This window comes from Channa argus, chromosome 1, assembly GCF_033026475.1.
Source record: "Channa argus isolate prfri chromosome 1, Channa argus male v1.0, whole genome shotgun sequence".
NCBI lineage: Eukaryota > Metazoa > Chordata > Actinopteri > Anabantiformes > Channidae > Channa > Channa argus.
Genome location: NC_090197.1, coordinates 43,283,547 through 43,307,234, shown reverse-complemented (window position 1 = coordinate 43,307,234; position 23,688 = coordinate 43,283,547). Strand labels below are relative to the sequence as shown.

Here is a 23,688-nt window from a genome sequence, read left to right as displayed (position 1 = left end):
GGGGACAGTTTATAAAACACACGCACACACATTCTTCGCTGACCTTTTATCCATTCATTCAGAAAACCTTTTCTGTCTATCCAGAGTTCATTTATCAACTATGTGTTGGTTTTCATTTTACTCATTAAAGTCCACTCATAATGCACATAGTTTGATAACAAGCACTGCCACAATGACATTTTAGAACACACTTTCAGGAGACTGTTCAGACAAATGCTGAAATGTTAGACTGTCTTTATTTCAGTTATGTAGAGACAATTAGGATTCCAGATAAATTCTGCAGTGCACTAGTGATCTTGCCAAATCATCTTTGCTATAGGATATAATGAAATATTTCTGGGTAACATGCAGAATATGATTAACAGAAAAAAATATGCCTGCATATACTGTTTAAATAAAACTCCCTTAGCATAATGAATAGTGCCCTAAACGAGGCAAGCTAGTAAAAAATAAACACAAATATACAGTATATGTTGTAAGTTAGACAGTATGTTACAATAAAAAAACAGCATGTTTGGCTGTTTTTCTAATGCAAATCCAGCATAATTGGAATAAATTAGAGCCACAGGAGCACTAATGTCTTAAAGGAATCTACCATCAATAAAGTGATGACAGTGCATCACCAGGGCCTGACCCTGAGCTATTTATACATGATCTATAATGGGCATAAACATATAAACACAAAGCAACTGCAACACTTTTACATCTCTTCCAATCTATTAATTATGCTGTTGTTTATCTAGTTTTTAACTATTCACTCATTCAAAAGTGAAAACACAGCTCATACTCACACTGCTTAAAGAAGTAATTATGGTGTACTTTCACAATAATTAATGTTGGCCTTTGACTCTATGATTCTTTTGGTAATTTGGACACTGAACAAATGCTGACGTGTCACTGGCTACTCAGACACATTTATTTCTAAACAAAGACAAAGAAACAACATCAGTAAACTCTGAGCCCATCACACGCGTCTTAGCTCTTTTTCACCTTTCAGTCTCTACCTCCTTTGTAATGTTACCCTCAGAAGCTGTAAGGGGAAACAAGAATATGGACCCTGGCCACATGCTTGGCCTGAAAGGTGCGCTCACTGTACTCAGACATGTCCACATCAACACTGGTCTCCTGCGGCCCGCGCAGCTGTTGAACTAATATCAGTTCCCCAGTTTGCCTGTCCGAACGCTGCATGACAAAGGTGCCTCGGGAGTTTCCGCCCACTATGCCAAAACGCAGGCTGTCTGGCCCAGCACGCCCAGGGGCAGCAGCCGTCGCCATACGGAAAAGTGTAGCAGGGGTCTTCAGGTTTGAGGGCAGAGACAGGTAGTGGAAAGACACGGTCTTTGGAGCAAGGTGACAGGAGCGGCTGTCCATGGGGCAGGGGTTTCTCTCACACTGACTGCAGGGCAGAAATACAGACGTGACATACAGACATACAGTCTATGTAAAGTCAAGTGTCTTGATGATCATAGCAAGCTGAAGATGTCATGTCCTCTGTGCTGTACATGTTAAAACAGTAACAAAGAGAGGGGACAACGTTTTTGCTCCCACTCAAACTTCCATTCTAGTGTACTCCAAAACCTTTCAGGTTCCACCAGTTCGATAATAGAATAGGGAATGTGTAAAGCATTTTGAAGAAACGTTTCAGTACAATTTGGCAGTTACTATAAAAGACATCAGTGTACTTAAAATGTTAAACTAAAATAAATCAAACTTCAAACTGTGTATCCAAAGATATAACATAACACCCATTTTGTTTTCTCAGATCTTCCTTAAGCTGTCTCACCATCATCTGCAATTTCTGTTAATTTCTTGCAGCTGCAAGTAGGTATTTCCTTTAAGCTCCACTTTCTGGGACATACCAAAAATGAGGTGGATTTAGTATGCACACAGACATCTGTAATTATCCTTTATTCTCTCACTCACTTACTTTTTCATTATGAATGAACTACAAAACCGAACTACGAAAACTTGCTTAGTATTAATATATAGTGAAGAATTGGGACATGGCTTCAGTGTTATTCAATTGGCGTTTATTTTGCCAAACATTTATCCATCCCTTTTGCTGGCAGTGGAGCAGTGTTTCACCACATTGATGGTTCAGTAGAAGCAGACAGAGTGTTGTTTCATGCTCTTTAATGCTAAAATACAAGGAGACGGATGTTGTAATGTCTCCAAATAATTGGCCAACACACAGACCTTCAACATGGTTTAAAGAAAAATAAAACATAAAAAAAAAGAAACATAATTCACCAAAGTTTGTCAGGAACGATTTGTGTCACTGTGACGCAACGGTTACCTTACTCTTATTCTAATGAAAATAAGATGTGGCAACATAGGAGCATCGTCACATGGGCGCCACTTTATTCGAAGGTAAAACTGAATGCGAATGAACCCAAAATGTTAGTGCAGCAGGTCAAAGTGTATCGTTACCTTTTACTAATGGTTTCATCGACAGCTTTCCTTTTCGTTCAAAAAAAACAAAAGTTTGGTTAAATGTTGGTTAGCAAGTTTGGTTAACTAATGTTGCTGCATTGCCTAATGTCAGCAGTTTTCAAGTGCGTAAGATGTGATTCAAGTTACAGATTATTATCTACAGCTATTTGCCAGCAATACAAATGAAAAAGAAAACAACATTGATGTGTATCCACTTACAAGGGAGACGTCTTTACGTAGCTGGTGTTGCCATGAGAGCGCGGACACTCTGGGTTGACACATTGAAAGCCTCCCCCCATGTTGATACAAGTTGTTCCTCCACTACAGTTGTGCTGCTGGCTTAAACATTCATCCACATCTGGAAGACAAAACAGCAGAGGTATGTAAGAATGAGAAGTGCGGAGAGAGACTTGCCAGACTGACTCCCTGCTTCCTGGTTACCACAGTCTGAGGGGGGGGGGGGGGCTGTGCTGTGATTGTTTATTTGGCTTTTTTAGTTTAGTCTCCCATAAACGCTTCATGTCCTAAAGATCCCTTTTGCTGGGAAAGGGTGAGGTCATTCATTCCACTGGCATGCACTTTAAGCTCCAGGGGTGCAAATGGCAGTGGTAGCAAGGTTTAGGGTTGACAGTCATTGACAGCTAAACGTGTGCTTATAAAAGGGCTCCTCTTTTTTCTAAATCACAGGTATTCCTCTGTGGAGCTACATCCCCAATCTGCAGCCTGAGCCATGTGAATGAGCCTTTGTTTTCTGTCCACTCTTATCACTCACCCTCACAGCTGCGCCCATCATGGAGCAACTTGTAGCCGCTGGGGCAAGAGCAGTGGTACGAGCCTGGGACATTCACACACTCATGGACACACAGCTTCCCTCCTTGGTCCAGACGGTATACTTCACACTCATTTACGTCTATCAAGAAACAGAAAAAGAGTGCATGTAGATACATTAGCACTGTATATGCTGTATAGAAATAAGTAGAAGGGAGGAGATGATTGGGATGTACAGTAGGAAATTATATACCTCAGACAGTTAAAAACACACTTTAAGGAACCAAGGTTTGTTGTTTCTTTCTCTCCGCTTGTCGTCAGTATTTAGGTCCCTTTGTTTACATCTTTGAGCATCTTGGACATTAACACAGTTGGAGAAACTGCATGAAAACTCTCATTTCAAAATGTTACTCAACCAATTACACCTTAAAAGCAACTGAACTGAAATGAATGCTAATAAGCTTGTGACCTCTTGAGAGGATTATTTTGTTTGTCAGAGACTGGCTCCACAGATTACTCCAATTTGTAAAAACTTTAATCACTAGAAGGAGTGAATGATTCAGGTATTCAGGGATCTTTTCCGCATTACAGTCTCCAAAACATCCGCTAGTTGCCCTGAAGAGATGTAGTTGTGGAGATAACTCGCCTCTAAGGAAGTGCTCTGTTGTTGACCTTGCCCCACACAGGGAGAAAGAACAGGAAAAGGAGAATTTCCCCACAGGGATCAATTAAGTAACACACAATTACAGCTCACCCTGACAGATACTGTTGTCGGAAGTGCCACTCATGTGAAAGCCTGCATCACAGCTGCAATGTTGGGCTTGGTTCACTTGGGCACAGCGAGGCCTCTGGCTGAATGCTGGATCGTTCACAACACTCCACTCAGGTGGAGCTGCATCAGTGGAGAAAATATTAAAGTTAAAGACCCTGCTACAGTTTGACCGAGAGCTGAACACACTGCATACACGAACTGTAGTAGTAGTAGTAAAATTAGCAGTAGATTTCAATTTTCATATATTCATTTTGTTGTACTGACCTGCGTGGGTCTGGTGTTGGCAGTGGGAGCCACTCCAGTTCTGAGCACAGGTGCATTTATACTGGTTAACACCATCCACACAGGTACCTCCATTTTGGCAGGGATTACTTGCACATTCACTTATATCTGTGGGTGTAGGAGAGAATGCTCACTGTAGTTAACATGTTGAGAAAACCGCAGCTTCTTCAACAGTCTCCTTTACAAATCCAGCCCCTTTCTCACACACACACACACACACACACACACACACACACACACACATCAGACTTCTTCATCCTTTCAGACCTTTCCCATCTGCCATGCACATTGATTGGCAAAACATCAACGGCTTTCGGCTTGTCCCTTCAGGGGTTGCCACAGCGGAACATGTTGATTTGACATGAGTTTTAGCTGAGTGGTGTCCTTGTATTTGTAAAGTTTTGAAAAGGAAGCAAGTGTCTTTTTTAACATTATTAAACACAGAAGCATAAAAGCATAAATGCCTGCGTTGAATATTTAATGGCTTTTTAAGTAAAGCATACCTTGCTGTCAGCATCATCTCAGTTGGTTCTCATAAAAATGTCTCTGGATTATAGCACTTATATTAATGTTTCAATGCAAGTTTTATTCATAGGTCTCCACAAAACTTAATACCAAATATAAAAACAACATTGGTATCACTGTTAATGCCTCTTACTGTTAGAAAGAAAACAGTAGTGTCAGGAATGGACAGTAGTGTGATCCAAAAGGGTACATGTACCTGCTGAATACTAACTCATCTCAGTATACATTGTAGGGTAAAAGTACAGATCCATTCATTCCCTCTCCAATGTTAAGGTAATTGACTTATTTGTAGCAGTGTCTATGAAGACGATCAACCCGTATAAAGTATGCTCTCACTGACAATAGCACATGGTATGATGATCCTAATCTGTCATCTCCTGGCTGCTCTAAAACATGTTTAGTTAGTCCTAATTATACTGTAGGAGGATCTTTTTTTATAGAGTCAGACCCTAGAGTTGTGCAGATGTTCAAATTATTAAGCAGCCTCTGCTCTTCAAGCTCCAACACTGAGGCCACAGTATACTGGATGATGACCAATCCCTTTCATGTTTATTTGGCTTCACCAGGGGCCACCACAGGGCCATAACTTGAAAGGGCCTACTTCACTCTGCTATATATTTTTAGACCCTTCCTAACTTCAAAGTTTTCACTCTCTGTCAGTAGAGATTTTTAAGCATGACTAAATTTAGACCTCTTATACTTGGCTGAAAATCATGAACAGGGACAATTTTGTACCTTCTCGTGTTATTTAAACCATGAATATCAATAAACGAATGGACATGTTTAACTGAGTTTGCCACCTGAAATTTTTGAAAGGGAGCCTTCAATGTAGGCTGTAGGTGCTATCAATGGCATACTTAGCATACTTCTTTGCTATCAGACCATAGTGTAGATATATTGTCTGGGCCTAACCTCATTCAATCAGATTGCTGTATAAAAAAAAAAAAAAAATATCAGGGAAACATGAGCACAGGGGATTTATCTTACAGTAGCCCAGCCACTGTTGCTCATGAGGGGCAGCAATCTGGAAAGATAGGTATCCCACAGTGGAATGCACTACAGGTGGTTTTCTGTGTTCAGAGACATTTAATGCCATTTAATGAGAGCTTCATTCAATATGTTGAGGAGCTCCAGCTACTCTAAAGAATAGCTCTTTTCTTTTCCTGTTGTGTGTGTGTGTGTGTCTGTGTGTGTAAGGATCTCAGTTTGGCTTCTGGGCTCTGTCAGCCTGGCTTTCAGAAACTTCTGGTCCAAGATTAGCTTGAGGAAAGATGGGGATTTTTGCTTAACAGTGAATAATGCTTTGTAAATAGAACCCCTGGTCAAAACATTTTGTTACTGACTTATGTGTTTGTATGTGGAGGAAGCAGTGGGTGGATAAATATTTTAATCCTGTGACAATAGCATAGTTAGCTGATGTATGACTGCATTCCTCATTCGATTCATATGTAATATAGGGTCTCACACATTGTCAAAGATGAGAATTTGAGGCAGGTTAATATGCTTGGAATTGCTCTATTTTGCTCACAAAACTATGAGTTACTAATGAGGCTCACCGTCACACATGGCCCTGAGGCCACTCCAGGTGCCATTGTCCAGGCAAACACGTGTAGAGGAACCAACAAGATGATATCCCTGGAAACAAGTGAAATGGACCTCATGTCCAACAATATATTTTGATCCAAACTTGGTTCCATGAGCAGGGGCTTCCAGGGCAGGGCAGGTGGTGGGAGCTGTGGGAGACAGACAAAGAGTATGAGAGGAAGGCTGGTCACATGCGGAATAAGCCTCCCGACATCCTCTGGCATTTTCTGCCTGGGGATATACACGTGTCACTGGGCAGTACAAAGTCTTCATGGGAAAGGACGGTTCAAACGCCTCATTTATAGTCAGCAAGCAGATGTCCGGCCACTTTTGATGAAACACAAGTGCACCAGCAGCTATGTTGCATGCTCTGGAAAGTTTAATGCTTGTATAATACTGTATTTATTGTAATTACATTACATAACATTGTGAATTGATTACATTTTTTACTTTATGAGAGTTTTATGCTGCCCTTATGCTGCTTGGAGGATTGTAAGAAAACGTTTCCTATTTATTCAATCTCGAATGAAAACAGTACTTTTCTGAGAAAAAGTATTGCCAGACCTCAATCATGTTCAACTCATGTTTGTAGTGTAACACCTGCCAATTCTGTCCTATTTGGTCCTTTATGTGAATTTTTATTGTGCCAGATGATTCCAGAACAACATCAGTTTCATAGCAGAGGTCACTTTGTGCAATAAAACGGTGTGTGCAATAAAAAATACATCATTCATACCAATATCAAAATCCTAAAACTGACATTTTTATGTGTACTTTTGGATTTGAAACTTTAAGTCCTTAAAGCAGGTGGTGCAATCGTTTTGCCTTGTCTTTTCATTTTATTGAGCTTTTATTGCTGCAACTGTAAAATATCAGCTTCTTCCTGTCCTGCCAAGTGCTTTCCACAAAGTAATGGGCTACACTGGTCCATCACTAACAAATTGGTCTCCGTGTCTACTGCCAAACATCACAATTCCAGAAATCCACTTCCCCTGTCAAGTACCCAGCTCTGTAACTGAGATGGCCCTGCACTGCTGGATGAATCTATAATTCCATAAAACAAGAAGCCATTTCTGGCTGTAAATACTGTAACAGCATGATGGAAGAACTGTTTGAAGATCAGCTTCAAACATCTTCCTAAAATGTGGTGGATTTGATACTTTGGAATTTTCTGTTTCCTAGAAATCATTTATTAGATTAGTGAACAAAACCTTAGTTATCATATTGTGTGTTTACATGGTCAGCAGAGCAAATTTAGGTATATATTCTGTTTAGTGATTTTAAAGCATACCCTTAAAAAGTGTGCACTAAGATATGATTATAAAATCTTTTTTTTTTTTTACAGTTACTAACCAAGAGATAATACAAGAATTTGACTGTACAAATAAAAATGTCTGCTGCAAAAACAGTGATTATGATGATGATTATAATGATTTACTGTGTGGTGGTACAGATCGTGTTGTTATCAGTCGATCACTCACCGGTCGACTGGTCTGCTTGAGGTAACTTTGAGACAGAGTTCTGAAGTGCTGCCAGCTTTGACTTCATGATCCTGAGGCCCTCTGTAAATCGCATCTCCTGGCCTTTCAGGAACTTCTCCATTTGACGGAGCACCCCAACCACCTGGTGCTTATCCATGCATGTCTGTGAACAAAGCATGGGCACTATGAGCAGAATTGAGAGCTACTTTTAAAAAAGTCTTCAAATGCAATGGGCATAACTGTTTCATCAGTTTAATGGCCATAAAATGTAAAACAGGAGTGGTGAATAAGCATGTGCTGCTGGGGACCATGATGTAATTAAAGCTCTCATAGAGCTCTACATAGAGTTTTCATTGATATTAAAATAAATTGTGTAACACTGGCTATTAGTGAGATGTTTGTAATGTTCTTGCCTACAATCTTACATTTAAAGCTATTTACTTTACACTACCTTCCATCAGACCTTATTGAGATCAGTGGGTGAGATATTCCATCTCTCTTCTTCTGTCCCTCACTCTTTTTCACTCTCACTGGTACCAGTCCAGTGGCAGACACAGCTGGACAAAAGCTGTTTGGCAGATGTCAGTGGAACCCAAATCCAAAAGGCTGTTCCTCTTTATATTTTGCATGGTGGTAGGAAAGCACATGCTCAGTGGATAATGTTGAATGGGCAAACTCAACATAGGTGCCACTAGTAGTTATTTGAGGGGAAACCTTGTCAAGCCATTGCAAAGTTCCACATGAAAAGTGTATCTAATCTTTTGGGGAGAGGTTATTAATCACATGCCAATGGAACAGAGCAGCATACTTTAAATTCCTTCTTAGGTATTTAACAGGCTTTGTACAATAACAACTAGGTCCAAATACATTACAATTCAATGTGCACGTTAGACATATATATATGGACTGATGCAGCAGTTACACATTGCTCTGCTCCTTGTTTCTTGCCCCAGGCAACGAGGAAATGCCACTAGCTGACAAGATATGAGAAAACTCATATCCAGATGGTAAAATTATTAGTAGCAGTATGCAAATAATTATAAGTAATTTCTCAATTTTCTCCAGAGTGACCCCAATCTTTGAAAAAATTAAAGGCGTAATACCGACCCAGCATAAGTCGAGGCTTATAAAAAAGAATATTGTTGGACTGACTCTTTTGGATATTAAACTTAATTTTCTTCAAATGATATGTCTACTTACTAAATATAGTTCAGTCAGATTTTAAAATTATAGATATTCACCAGTGTGACTCAATTCATTGAAGTAGATCATTCTTGGACCAGTGCAATATATAAAGTGCTTACCTGAACGGCGGCATGACCACTTTGCAGAGCTGTCAAACACAGCAAGAGCAAACACCTGTGGGGAAAAGACAGTGTCATCTCCTGAAGTGCAGTAGCAAAGCAGCACTGCTGTCTGTTGCTGTTTTTCAGTATTTAGAAGGTGCCTTTTTATTGTGCTTCGATAAAGTCCAAAAGCAGCCTCTGGTTCAGATATGTCCCTGCGCTTAAAGAGTTAGGAAGATGCTCATCAGGTGCCAGTGATGCGCTCCTGTCTCTGGGTCTGCGCTCTTGGAAAGTTCAGCCTCCGAGCTGCACACGCCACCTAAGTTTCGTGCAACAAGAATCCCTCCCACTTGCATACTCTCAAAGGTTTTTTTTTTTGTTTTCTTCCTCTTTCCATCTTTCTGTTGATGAAAAGAAGAGTTTCACACAACATACAGTCAACTATCGACCAACCTGTACATTATGAGCTTTATGGTAATTAATTGCTATCTACATAGCTACATAGTTACCTGATGGAGCTACATTGTGTGGTAAAATACAATTACATTCACATAATGGTAGTACCGTGGTTCAACACAGACTATGACATATCGTGTTTACTGTGTCGATGTTACAGTTTAAGTAACAAATTGTTAACTCTTTTGACTTTGATTTGTAGACTCGGAGCTACACCTGGTGGACGGCGACAGGAGTGCTCGAGCGCGTCAAATTAGGCCCACCCACTGCTCGTGCGCGGTTGTACGTGCGCCCAAATAAAGAGGAAAAAAATAATGCGCAGATAGAAATGAAGCGATGAAGATGAACGCCTTGGAAACGAGTTCAAAAACTCTAGTCATTATAACGGCTTCGCGCTCCCAGTCGTGAATTTAAATACGGACAAAAGACAAAACCTAGCGTTGTAAACGCTTCAGCGTTGTAGTTTGAAAATATAAGTGACAGTGTTTTAAACCAATGAGAATCTCAATTGTTTTCCCCGTGCGACGCTTGACCAATTGCTGATGACAATGTGTTGTATTCAAGTTAGGTAGATCCAGCTAGGACTATATATATACGTGGAGGAATACATTATTGAGGAATGTGCTGCAGAACTCAGAAGCCATTTTGAGATGATGTCCATGTTGAGAAAGCCTAAGAAGATGCAGAAATCAACGAACATGGTTACATTTCTGTCTGTTGCTCTCTCCGTCTCCTCTATTTCACCTTGGCAGCTGTCAACCGACGGGACATTAGCAAAGCGGGCTATCGAGCTGTGCTCACAGAGTTAAAACGTCATTGATATGAAAGAGGAGAGTGTCTGTTCACTGTCTCTGTCGAGACATGTAACACCGTGAGTTTTTTCCAGTCTGAAATCTTCAGCATCTCTCACAACCCAACGTCTCCTTGAGTGACTGAGTTAATTCACTCTTGTACCGGAGAGAAGGGAGGCAGATCCGTTTTCCAATGGCTTCTGTGAGCCTTGTTTCCAGTCCCCCAGCCCCTGTTCTTGACAAAAACATGACAGACTCTGAGCTTGCAGGGGATGAAAGGTCGAGTAACATTCTTATGCAATTCTTAATACGCTCATCTGTGCGTTTCAGTGCTGTGGGTCTACATGCTTGTGTTACTGTTTTCTTCTTTAAACCATGAATTGCGGTATATATAGAGACATTCCACGGCTTCCCCCTCACAAATATTTGCATGCCTCTTTGGTGCAATAGATTAATGTTGTCCAAATAGCTTAGATTTCCCATCATCGTGTCGACAAGACTCATTCCAGATCATTTCCATGCAAAAAAAAAAAAAAAAAACCAGCAGCCCTCATCGTTTGTGTTGTTATGGTAGTGGGTTGGAGTCATGGCTTCATTGTTGCCATCTGCAGGACACTATGCAAATCACCGTGACGCAGATGGCACGCCCATCCGCGTACCACACTCCCCCTGCCGGGTACCTCCCAAAACTGCAGAGGGTTCATCCAGGGTTGAGATTATGTCCTACTGCTTGGGTTAGGCCATGCTTGTGTCCCTTTGATTGGTCTGTAATCCTAACAGGTCTGTCAGACTATGTGAACAAAGAGTTTGATCAGGTTTTCCATCAAACACAGCACAAGGTGATTTCTGTGGCCTTATACAAAGAAGAACCAACTGGGGAGTGTTTGGTGGGAAAATAAGCACGATGGCTTAGCTTGCTCATTCTCAGTTATTTTGTAGATTTAGACCCCTGGATAAAGTTATCAAAATGGGTCAGAAGTCATGTAGCCTCCCAGTAGGGACTTCAGGAATTATTATATTGCACAATAAAGAGATTTATTATATTGCTCCATTTTACTCTAAATTATTGAGTTGGTGTGCTGGGATGTTTGTATACCAACCTTAAACTGGATTCTCAGTTTAATGCTAGAATCAATTATTTGCCTTCTATCTATTATGCCTTGAATTTAGTTAAGTACAAATGTGGGAATAGAAATAGAAGGTTTTAGTTTGGACCTTGAGCTGCTGTTCTAACTGAACTACGAGTGAACTTTAGGTGCAGGTATTACGGCTGTGGAGGTTCTCTGGTTTTGGGGGTTGGGAGTTCTTTCCCATTTTATTATGTTTTTGTTTAATGTTCTGCACTATATTTAAGCAGCTGATTAGATGTCATGAAAACATCAACACTGAAACTGTGATTTACAACATTTTCATATTTAAAAAAAAATTAAAACATTGGAAGACATTATTTTATAGAAAATACTTGCTTTATATATTACTATGATGCAGTGTGCAAATCCAATTTTAGGTATTTAAATCACAGTAGCTGTGTTAGTGGCTTAAATATTCAGTCATGTCTAAGTAACACCTCAGCAGATACTCAGTCCATGGCCACTAATTATTCCAAGAAGCTCCAAAATTATGGTTTTTCTACTAGTCATAACAATCAAACATGTTAGAGTCATTAAACATTAACTTCGCTATATTCCAGATTCCACTACTGGAAAGCTGTTTCCAGACTTTCGTTTTTTAGATATTGTCAATCTTCCAATCCACAATGATATAAATACCTGAAAAAGCAGGCTTTTAAATTTTATTCAATTTCAGTTTGATTTAAAATTGGTTTACAGAAAAGAAAAATGTAACCTTGAATTATTTATAGGATGTTTTTAGTAAAGGAAAGGCTTGGGGGCATAATGGACACTGTCTGGCTTAATGTTTGGAGCTTTGTTTCAAATGAAGGGGAAAGACATTATGACACTTTATAATTATGTTGTGATACTTTATGTTTTAATTTTTATAATAATTACATTAGATAATTTGGAATTTTCTTCTTATATATTTCTCAATATCTGAAATGTCTAAGTCTGACAAACTACAGAATTTATTCTATTTATTGTGCTGGTCCTTTTGCTCTCTTTAGAGAGGACGGCGAATTGGAAGATGGAGAAATTGATGATGAAGGGATAGGAATTGAAGAGGAAAACAAAGAGACTACGGAGGTACATGAAGACAAAGAAAAGGAAAAAGATAAAGAAAAAGAGAAAACTAAAGAGAAAGAAGAAAAGACTCACAGACACTCCAGGAAAAGATACAAAAAGACCAGAGAGAAAAGGAGGTCTAAAAGGAGGAGACGTGACAGACAGAAAGTAAGGTCTTATGTTGTGGCAACATAATACCTCCTATTGTTTATGCAGTTAAAGGATAAATGTTAACAACTTAGAAAAATTTTAAGTGCATGTTAAAGCTGTGCTAATCCTTTGTTCCCTTTGCCCTCCCCTCAGTACCATTCCCCCTCCAGCAGCTCCAGTTCTGATAGCTACGACTCAGACTACGACCGAGCAGAAAGGCCAAAAAACAGAAAGAGCCTGGGATCTATACGAGAATCTGATGGCCAGGTTTCTCAGGTGAGGTCATCACCTCTGTCATACAGATGGTTAATATTCATATTTGCATTATTGTGTGAAATCTTTGTTTTTGAATTTTTTAGCATGGGCGGGACTTAAAGGGAAGCCACGGCAACTCTCAGAAATCCCCACCACACAAGAGCAGTGATTTTGACAAATATAGCGACTACAGCGAGTGTGATGAAGAAGATGATGATTATGAAGATGACATGTCTGAGTATCAGCAGTCAAAAGACTTAGCTTCCCCGAGTCAGGGAAAGGGACGTCATGTTAAAGACCAGATGAGGAGAGGAGGCATGAGAGGGATGAAACAACAGCAGTGTATGGATGCTTTTTAGATTCACACACATTTTTATATCAGATAAGATTGAATGATAAACATTTGCGTTGTGTGATTTAACACAGATAACAAAAGCAAAAGTTTGTGTGTGTATGCAGAGTTTGATCACTTCTTCAAAAATTTCATTATCAGTTGGGCAGAGAGGAAGAGGTAGAGGGAGTGGACCAGGCAGGGGGCGTGGGATGCTGAACAAAAAGCTGAAAGGCAAACCCTGGGGAGGACGTGGACGTGGTCGAGGAGGTGACCAGGGCATGGACGACACTGCACTGGGAATTGTAATTATGATTCCACATTTATTCATATTAATTTAGTAATTATGGTAAATTGCACATATAAAATAAACATGGACAAAACTAAGTGTTTTGTTTTTGTTTGTTTGTTTGTTTGTTTTTTGTCACAGGAAGGAAAAAATTCTTCCGGCTTTCACAAGAAACGGCCAATTATGAGCAAAGAGTTTATCAGTCAGCACACCGTTGAACACAATGGTAGATACATTTGCAAGTATTTCCTGGAAGGTCGATGCATTAAGGTATAGCAGTTGTAATTTCCTTTTGCTTGTTTCCTCAATGTATTATTATATTTATATATTTGTAAACATTCCTAACTAAAAGATACAATTATGTTTCTCCACATAGGGGGAACAGTGCAAGTTTGAACATGAGCTTGTCGTACCAGATAAGAAAAAGGAACTTTGTAAATTTTACCTCCAAGGATATTGCAGTAAAGGAGATAATTGTATTTACATGCACAATATCCTTCACTAATGACAAGTGGGTTTAATTACATGTGTTAAATTGCATGACTGAAATCTCATTACATCTTTTAATTAGTCCTGTTCCTTAACCTGTGATAGCACATGAATACCCGTGCAAGTTCTTTCATACTGGTGCTAAATGTTATCAAGGGGACAACTGCAAGTTCTCCCATGAAGCTTTGACCGATGTGACCAAAGAACTGCTTGATAAGGTAAGATCCAACGAAAAAAAAGGGGTTTTAATTTTAATTACTTTCTTACAAGAGGTTTGGAATTGTCTTATTTCTTCTTTCCAACTCATTTGTCAGATAATTAACACTGAAGAGGAAAATGCACGTGAAGATGAACTGGAGCTGGAGGACCTGAGGAAGCAGGGAATCGCACCACTTCCAAAGCCTCCTCCTGGTGTTGGGCTGCTGCCCACTCCTGGCCAGAGCAGTCCTACTGATGGAGCCTCTGGCCAAGTGGGGAAGAAGATCCCCTCTCTTTTTGAAATTAAGGTTCAACCTACTGTAGACTTGGCGCAAAAAATTGGTCTGAGGTACACAAAATAACTTGACAATTAAAAATCAAACTTCACAAAGTGTTCACAGAATAGCTTCACCCTAACTATGCGCTGTATTTTTTAGTGGCTCCAACTTCTCTCAGAATCAAGCTGAAGGTACCAGTCAGTTTAGTGGTGGCTCAGAGGAGACGCAGAGTGGAGGTATGATAGCTCCAGGCTGCTCTGCCCCTTCTATTCCTCCCCCTGGATCACCTAGTTCCATGAATCACCCCACTGCAGCAACCATGCAACAAAGCCCACCAGGACAGCATCCACCACATGGGTTTCTAATGCAGCCACCAGTCCCCCCTGGTCAACCCCCACCTTTCCATGGAAACCGATCTAATATCAACCCTCAGATGAATATGCAGAGGCCTCCATTTCCCCCCATACCAGATCTACAGATGTTGCAAAGTCTTTTCCCTTTTCCATCACTGGCTCAGAATCCAGTAGAGTTCTTTAGCAGCTACCTTCAAAACCAGACTTTGGGTCAACAGGGAGGTATGAATTGCATTAATATGGTTATGCACTGGGTTAATCGCCTTCTTACTGTTTGTGACATTTCAAAACACTGTCCTTTTTTTTCTTTTTTTTCTTTTTAATGTAGTAGACCCTGGTGGCGCTTTGACACAGAGCCTCCAGCAGCAGATGTGTGCAGAGTCACAGTTGCAGTCTTTACCACCAACAGTACAGAAAGCCATCTTTTTACACCTGACACAGCAGCAGCAGCAACAACAAGAGCCACAGCCAAAGGGAAGTGAGCTGCACAAAGCAGAGGGCCAGGACGATAACATGAATAGAGGTAAGTGTGAGAAGCAGGTATGCTGACATAATAAGATAAAATAAAACATTGAATTTGTTTTTTTTAAACAGATGAAACTACAAACTGGTACTCAAGTGATGAGGAGGATGGAAGCTGCGTTGCTTCCATCCTTAAATCGCTAAAGCAGCAGAAAGAGTTGCAGCAATCTCAGTCCAACACCTCCCAGGCTGCCACATTGGCTCCCCCACCAGGTGACCCTCGGCTTGTGAAGGAAAGGGGCCCACCCAGTGATCCACGTGTGAAGATGGATCCTCGACACCGACCCCCTGATGTGAAAAAGGAGTCAGATTCAGGTGCAGATCCACGGCTCTCAAGAGACCCTAGGAAAGTGAGACCAATAGAGCCAAGTTCCTCTCGCCAGCAGAGCCACCCTGTTTCTCAGAAGCTTCTTGCAGGAGATGAGGAGGAGGAAGGAGAGAGGGAGCTCAGAGACAGAGCTGTTCTCATCCCACTAGATGCCAGCCCCAGTGTGGTACTACGGGACCCTCGATGCCAGTTAAAGCAGTTTAGCCACATCCGTGTGGACATTCTTCTCCAGCGACCTGCCTTCGCTCAAACAATGGTATGGGCTCCTGAGGACCTCATCCCTTCCCTGGTGCCCAAACAGGAACACTCCATCAATCTGCCCCTCCCACCCCTAATTGCAGATGCTCAGATGAACCGAACAAGCTTGTCTGACCATTCGCCTGTCTCCAGCCCGCCACCATCTGACCCCAGACTGGCAGCTGCACGTTTGAAGGAACGTATAACTCGACTGACTACTACATCTCTAGAGTCTAGATCCTCCATCGAGAGACCTGTAGATCCCCGCCAGCAAAAGACACTGGACCCCAGACTCAAGCGTACAGGAAGTCTGGACTCCAAGTTGCTGGGTCAGAAAGAGCCTTCCTCTGGAGGTGGAGTTGTCGACCCCAGGCTACAGAAGCCCAGCTCTTGTCCTCACGCAGCTCGAGCCAAGCCAGAGTCTGAGAGGCTGCCACCGTATGCTCCTCGTCTGGCATCTTCTGGTGGAGGGCTGGAAAGTCCCACTACTATACTTGGTGGCATCAGTCTATATGACCCTCGCACTCAATCAGAGCAGGCTCAGAAGGAGCAAGGGGAGCCTCCTAAAATAGCAGGCATTCTAAAGCACCCTACTAAGATTGAAAACACTCTGCCACCATCACTCTCACCAACCCACCAAAGTGGCTCTTTTGAAGAAGCAAAAAGCACAGACATCACCTCAGATCAGTCTCCACCACCCGGTTCTCCAACAGTGCCTCCCACCTCACCTGTCAAACCACCTGCAGTTCATAATCTTCCCGTCCAGGCATTGGCCGGGCTAATCCGGCCTCAGTACAGTGATCCAAGGCAGGCCAAACTGGGAGGCCAGGGCACTACAGGAGCACAAGAAGAGGCAGAGGAAAAGAAGGAGCTGGAAGAGACCATGGAGAAGGAACCAAAAACAGAGGATGCAGAGGAGGAGGTGGAAGACAGGACACTTAAAGATGTCTTCAAGACTTTCGATCCCACTGCTTCCCCTTTCTGCCAGTAGATGCTCCAGTGGTAAAATATTGAAAGGTTCCAAGAGAGATTTGTATATTGATAAGACATGTATATTAGTATATTTAGCTTTAAGTGAATCTATTTATTTCTGTATATAAATTATCCTGTATAAAATCACATATTATGAATAATGCACCACATATTTGTCAGTAAAGGGATGAAGAGTTTGAATGGATGATTACATATGCACATATCATAGCAATGCAAAAATTGTTAAGGTTTTCTATCATTGTTTAATTTTTATTCATTGTGAACGATCAGAAAAACTTGTATAGTTTTCAGTAAGAAATGAACTGTATGTTGTTTCTTAAAATCGGGCTTTATTCCAGCCAAGTAATTAACCAAACATCTCTAAGAATATATATGTGAAAACACAATTGAGAATTGTATTTACATAATATTCTGACATGTTTTTTATATTGTAATCTTTGAGTATATTCACTTATATGTCATGGGTTTTTGTCATAATAAGTAAACAGGTGTTTTCTTAAAGATTTACATTTTGTACCACACACACTAATATGACTGTGATTTATAATGTTTAGGTCACATATTCTGTACTAAAACTAAATGCATTCTGGTATATCATACAAAGAGGACACTGTATCTTGGTGAGTTTGCAGGTGTGTGTGTTACTTTCATTGAAGAACTTGTATTAGAAAGGTGGCATAATGCTAACTTATGGTTCTGTATCTTTAAGCTCTTGTTTGAAGTTAAGCTATTTAGTTTTTGTTATTGTTTTTTTTAATTCATTGTAAATGCTTATTTTGTATCACATGTACAGCGTGTTTTTGAGTGTTACTATAGATGATATTTTTTCTCTCTGTATGATGGTTATGGTTGTAATGAAACTATGACATTTTAATAACACATATGCCCGTCACATTTCCGTGATTTTATTATGAATATTTGAAATAAAGACCTAAAACATAAGCAGCTTTACTTCAGAACAATATGTTAGTGTCTTATTTTAGTACAGTAATTACAGTAAGGATGTGAAAAATCAGCTCCAATATCATATGTCCACTACTGTAATGTCTATGCTGCGATTTAGTAATTACTTGTAGCCATCTTGCACATTAAGCAGCGGGGCAAGACTGGGTGCTATGGGGTGTGCTGACGTCTTCCTCAAACCCAGCTCATCAGTCTCAGGGTTGGAGGTCTGCTGGGCTCGATGGATGTCCAGGTTTCTCTTCCACTGGAAACATAAAGCTGTGGCCTCTGCACCATCTGAGTTTGGCTCAGGTTGCCTCAGACCCTGAAAAAAAAAGAGTGGAATTTTACTGCTTTAATGTCTGATAGAAAGAAGAATTGGTGTATGCATGTGATGTGAAATTTACTGTGATGCAAGCTGTCTCTGCAGCATGGACCCCGCGTAGGACCGTATGGAGGAGGTTCTGTGCATTCTTCACGAGGATCTCATTAGATGATTTGCACCCAGGTGTAACAGCATTGACACTTATAGAACAATTAAAAAAATACATATAATATTACTCTGTACATACTAGAATATGTTCATACTCAGCTGGTGTGTAGGCTCTTCTGACCTGGAGATAATGTTGAGCTGGTTTGTAATGGTGAGAATCTGCTCAACGATGAGGGACAATTCAACTGCACAGTGTTTATCCAGGCAGTGGTTAGCAATGACTCTGATAAACTGAGTCACTGACTGGCAGTTTGAGATTATGTCTTTGGCTGCAGTCACAAATGCCTCTTTATTCTGAAAAATAAAGAGAAAGATTGTTCAGAATTTTGCAAGCAAATTTCAAGACTATGGTAAAAAAAAAAAGATCCTTGCTGGTCCTTACCAGTAGTGGGCCTTTCTTTTTCAAGTACTGAGTCATGTAACATATTGTTTCAGCCATCTTCCTGGTCACCTGGACAATTCTGTTGTCTTGAGGATCCCAGCTGTCACTTTTTTGCTTTAGAAAAAGTGAGGTGTAGGTCAGTGAAGATGCTTCTTTGAGTGCCCCAGACCCAGCACCCTCCTATAGAGAGTGAAAAATGTAAATGCATCATTATAACATAGAGAAATCACCTATTTTTAAAAGCTTGTCAGTTGTGAGATACTGACATCTGTTTCCATGTTTCCAGTTCCATATGTTGCCACAGCTGCTACGTTCACATTTGATTCTGCAGTAACTACATTTTCAGTAGCACCTTTCTGCCAAGATGTCATTGTTGCGTCAGAGCGGAATTCCATTTCTTTGGCTTTAAATGGGATTGTAGCCAACACTTTAACGACCTCAGGCGTTCTACCCTGTAGACCAGCTCTGATGTGCTCCTTGGCTTCTTGGTGAATCCCCTCTTGCTTCTGGATCTCCTCCACCACGTAGTGAGCTTTGGCAGACCAACACTGTATCTGCACATCCAGACTGAGTGTGTCACAAATGTAGTGAGTCTCTACCATCAGCCTCGTTCGGCTGATTATATCTGAGATTTGAAAAGACAGGTGGTCGTTAATGGACCTCAGATTAGAACGGGCACGTGGGTCACGGATGTAATTTAAACAGTCCTCAACACTTTTAGTTGCTGATCGTACATTTTCAAAAAGTGTTTGTGCCGCAGTTTCAAATTTTTGCTCTGGATCTTCTGGGTTGTTCTCTTTGAAGTGTTCAGCAGCAAAATAAGCAATACTGACAATACCCTGAAGTGCCACGTTATAATCTTTATTTGCTTTGCTTAAATGACCAGAAAGTATTCTAATTTTAATGAGGAGATGTCTACAGAGGAATTCTGACTTTGCAAGTTGCATCACATTGGGCATTACGTCAAGCTCTTCAGCAGCTTTAAGGTAGGCTTCAGTCAGTGTTCTTAGCTCATCCTGGTACCCTGTCAACTGTTTTGACTTGTAAGCACTTTTGCAATTTAGGCTTGTGAGCCTCGCTGCCTCTTGGAGTCTAAGTGAGTTCTCGGACATCATTAATAGCTGTTTTTGAGGGCTCAAATTAATTGCTGTTGATGTCCCCAAAATCAAATCCAGAGAATTCATCAAAACCTGAAAAGACAGGCCCCAGTGAATGCAGAGAGCCTCAAGCTGATCCACCTGTCCTTCCAGCGAGGTGGAGAACTCGACCAAGTTCTTTGTCTTGTTTTGAGCTTTGTTAAGTTTGCTGTGTAAAACACTTAACGTTTCTTGACCCTCACATCTTGATGGTAAATCGGACAAGGTCAAGAGCTGGACCACGTCAGCACATAAAGTCATCACATCATTTAGTTGCTGTGGAACAGTGGCTGTCACGGTTTGCCAATTTCCTTGCAGCTCGCTGTAAACAGCATGATACCAGGCTCCAGCCAATGGCAGTAAAACTTTTCGGATGTTGTTAATAAGGTCTGAAAACTGCGTGCTGTATTTGTAGATTCTCTCTGTGCTCATCGCCGAGCTCATCGCTGTTTCTTGAGCTGTCAGCACAAGCAGCGGAGTCAGAGACACCAGTTCTGCTCGAAAACCTTGCAGTGTTTGACAATCAATTGCATCAGCAACAGCCAAGGCTTCCTTTGTTGCTTGAGAGTAACAGTTTGACAGTTCAAGAACACCAGTGCAGGCCCGGTTGAGCACTGTCACATTTTTCCCTTTAGTCACAGTCACAACTTCATACAAGAGGGGTAGGAGGTCAAATTCAAAAGGCTTGTGGATCAGGTTGGGCACAGTCGAGACAGCTGGGATCTTTAAATCATTCTTGTCATATTTATGAGTCAGGACCGCTTCTTTGATTTCCTCATCTGAGTGTTCCTCCTCATGTTCAGCATGGGAATCCCTCTGTATAACCTCCAGAACGGGAGAATCAGAGCCTCCTATCATTTGGTCCCAGTTCAGGTCACAGCTGTCCTTGACTGGTAAAAACGATTGTGAGGTTTCGGGCTGTCGTGCCCCCTCTCGCAGAGGGCTTAGGAGATGTGGATGCTGTTTGCCATCCAGTCCCTCTCTGAGTACTTTAAAATGTTTAATGACTGTGGAAACATCGTCTGAAAAGGTAGAATATACCTCTACATTTAGACTGGACCCCAAAAGCATGTCTCTAGCTGACTCAGCCACTTTCGTCTGGGATGACTGAGCCTGTTTGAGCAGGACTAGGAGGCCGTTCCTGTAGATGGGGTTATCACTTCTGTCCACGTTCCTCCTCACTGAGCGGATCACCAGCTTCATGTGACAAATAAGGCTTGTCACATGTTCAAGAAACAGTTTATAGCTCTGCTCTCTGTACGCTGCATCACATCCACGCCGGTCAGTGATGATCTCATCAATACCAATACTGGTGATCTCCCTCACATCCATTACATCACAGATGGCATCATAAAGCTGACTAGTAACTTCCTCCCATTTTTGACACATGTCATGAAGCTTTTGAACAGTTTGGACTGAATTATCCTCCAGCTCCAGTGAAAAAGGTGCGATTTGTTCTCGGAGTCTGGCAAGGCATACTCGTGAGTTCTCCATGCTCTCCAAACTCTTTGCATCAACAGCCACAGCTGAGATAAAATTTGCAACTTGGATTATTGTATCAGTGCACGATATGAAATCCTCCACTAGTGGCTGAATAAATATCAGATCCATCTTTGTAGATGAGTCTGCATCCAAAATCTGTCTCGTTGCACATACAAGATCTTCAGATGTTGCAGATGCTGTAAGAAATGTGTCCAAGAATTGATAAAGAACAGTAGTCATCAAGGCTTTGTCAAGCATTTGTATTTGCTGCATCAACAAAGTGCCGGTCTTCTCAAGGCTCAGCTCAGAATCATCAGCATCCTCTGAGGACTTCAAAATCTTTTTAATGTCTGACCAGAACTGCAGGATGTAACGACAGTGACCAACCACTGTTTTCTGAAATTCTTTACGAGAAGAATTTGCCACGACTATACAATGAAACACAACATCTCTTACCAGGCTATCGAAGCCACTGCCTTGGATCGAGGAGCCAGAGAAACAATTTAGTAGTTGCAACAAATTATTCCTTCTCTCTGTGTAATACCCACAAGGACCCAGTGGTCCACTGTGACATTCACTTTTCAGGGTTGTAATAATGTCGCTCACTGTGCTCTGTACCCTGTCCAGAATGTACGTCTTAGCTGCCTGTGTCTGCTGACTTGTTGGGTGTTTGATGGTGGTGCACATGGCAGTGTGCAGCATGGAGATGCACCTCCTCAGGGTCTCTAAGGAATCAAGAAGCTGTTTTGTTTGTCGGGGATCCTGTAATGAATGAGCTCTCTCCAGAGTCAGGCTGTTGAGGTGAAGCAGAGCCTCAGAAAACACCTGGAAGGATTTGAGCAGAGACTTCATGTCTGAGGAGGAGCTAAGTTCAGAGAGGCACTCCAAAACCTGATCAGCAGCAGACACAATTCTCCTTACAGTAGCATCGTCGTCCACTATCAGAACCTGAGAGCAGAGATACAGCTAAGATTAGTGGCTTCTGCTCCAGAACTGTTATTACTTTGTGTGTGTGTGTGTTTGTGAGTGAAACACGTTAATAACTGTTGGATGGATCATTAACATCACCTGAAGTGCAATCTAGATTATTAGAAATGATATCCAATACTTTGGTTAGCGACTTAACAACTGCAAAACTAATGATGTTCACATCAACTTCAGCTGTACGTAGTGCTACATTAAGGTAAAACAAGATTCACATAGTTGCTATAGCATGACTGGCTCTTAGTGTATCATAGTGCTTGCATGGATATAGTTCATGTCAGAATATTTCAAACTGTTGTCGGTAACAGCACTTGACGTTTAAGCCAAAAGCCATGGCTGAATAGCTGAAATGCTTTAGGTGAAGGTTTTCAAACAAGCAGCATCAGTGTTTTGTTGTATTTCCATTTAAGGTAGCATCAGCTGCAGCTGTTGAATATGAATCTGTTAGAACCTGTCAGTGGATTTAATCAGTCACTGTCTGGTCATTCCTTTCTCCCTGAGTATTTTAAACAGGGTCATATTTTACAGTGAACCATAGACTTGGTAATGCATTTGCAGACATATTGTTACTTTACTTTGACTACACTCAGGAAGACATTTTGTGTGGCACTGATGAGTTCCTCTCTATGTTCAACCATAGTGGGCTGGATGCTGAGTTTCTGGGCTGCCAGCAGCACATGTTGTCCCGACACAGTGAGCGACTCTAACAGAGACGACATCTCCATGTGCGAAATGGCATCCTCTGTCAAGGCTAGTTGCCTGAAAGAAAGGAGCTGGGTATTTATCTGACAATACTGTATATTATATATCAGTCTTTTATGTAACTTTTATGAGCTCACATGCATCTTTGATATACCTGCTGTTTTGTGAATTCAATTTCTATTCTTCTCATTAAACGCCACACATACCTGGAGGCCACTGCTGTCATGTTCTCAGTAGCTTTAGCCACAGCCTGAGCTGCCTTCTCCAGCTGGCTGAAGTGTTCAGGTTCCTCCACGCTGTCACAAAGTAGCACCAAGTGGCATAAATGACTCGCAATAGGTGCAACCACCTGCTCCACCGCAGCAGTCCTGATCAACCCATGACCAAAGAGGGAGGTCATGTTTAGCAGAGTGATTCTCTCTGGTCAAAAGAAAATGTGCAGCATTATTTGTTGTAGTGTTTCTGCCAAATACTGCATGGAAGCTGTATTAATAATTCATTGCACTCAGTGTTTCATAGCAACCCGTATCACCTGGTCAAGCAAACACAGCCTGATCAGGTTTATAGAGTGATTAGATGCAAACCT

At 41.3% G+C, this 23,688-nt stretch overlaps 3 protein-coding genes across 4 annotated transcripts; 1 reads left to right on the top strand and 2 right to left on the bottom strand.

Moving 5' to 3' along the window:
• Positions 1–214: 214 nt before the first annotated feature.
• Positions 215–10,072, bottom strand: LOC137137624 (fibulin-7). Its single transcript, XM_067524139.1, has 9 exons — positions 9,641–10,072; positions 9,150–9,532; positions 7,846–8,008; positions 6,337–6,513; positions 4,238–4,363; positions 3,956–4,093; positions 3,206–3,343; positions 2,653–2,791; positions 215–1,396 (listed from the first exon to the last, which is right to left on the bottom strand). Exons 2-9 carry the CDS (start codon positions 9,225–9,227, stop codon positions 1,024–1,026), a joined length of 1,332 nt encoding a protein of 443 aa, XP_067380240.1. The 5' UTR covers positions 9,228–9,532; positions 9,641–10,072; the 3' UTR covers positions 215–1,023.
• Positions 10,073–10,201: 129 nt separating this feature from the next.
• On the top strand, positions 10,202–17,943 carry LOC137137595 (zinc finger CCCH domain-containing protein 6). Of its 2 annotated transcripts, none has more exons than XM_067524068.1 (12): positions 10,202–10,458; positions 12,501–12,726; positions 12,862–12,984; positions 13,068–13,305; positions 13,457–13,599; positions 13,725–13,853; positions 13,960–14,076; positions 14,183–14,290; positions 14,387–14,619; positions 14,708–15,123; positions 15,230–15,424; positions 15,496–17,943. In XM_067524068.1, the coding sequence occupies exons 1-12, from the start codon at positions 10,409–10,411 to the stop codon at positions 16,977–16,979; spliced, it is 3,462 nt and encodes a 1,153-aa protein (XP_067380169.1). In that variant the 5' UTR covers positions 10,202–10,408; the 3' UTR covers positions 16,980–17,943. The 2 variants fall into 2 exon arrangements, with proteins under 2 accessions (XP_067380169.1, XP_067380162.1); XM_067524061.1 differs by having other exon boundaries at positions 10,202–10,657.
• Positions 17,923–23,502, bottom strand: LOC137131442 (catenin alpha-2). Its single transcript, XM_067513143.1, has 5 exons — positions 23,309–23,502; positions 22,976–23,159; positions 19,065–22,364; positions 18,799–18,978; positions 17,923–18,710 (listed from the first exon to the last, which is right to left on the bottom strand). The coding sequence occupies exons 1-5, from the start codon at positions 23,500–23,502 to the stop codon at positions 18,495–18,497; spliced, it is 4,074 nt and encodes a 1,357-aa protein (XP_067369244.1). The 3' UTR covers positions 17,923–18,494.
• Positions 23,503–23,688: the final 186 nt, after the last annotated feature.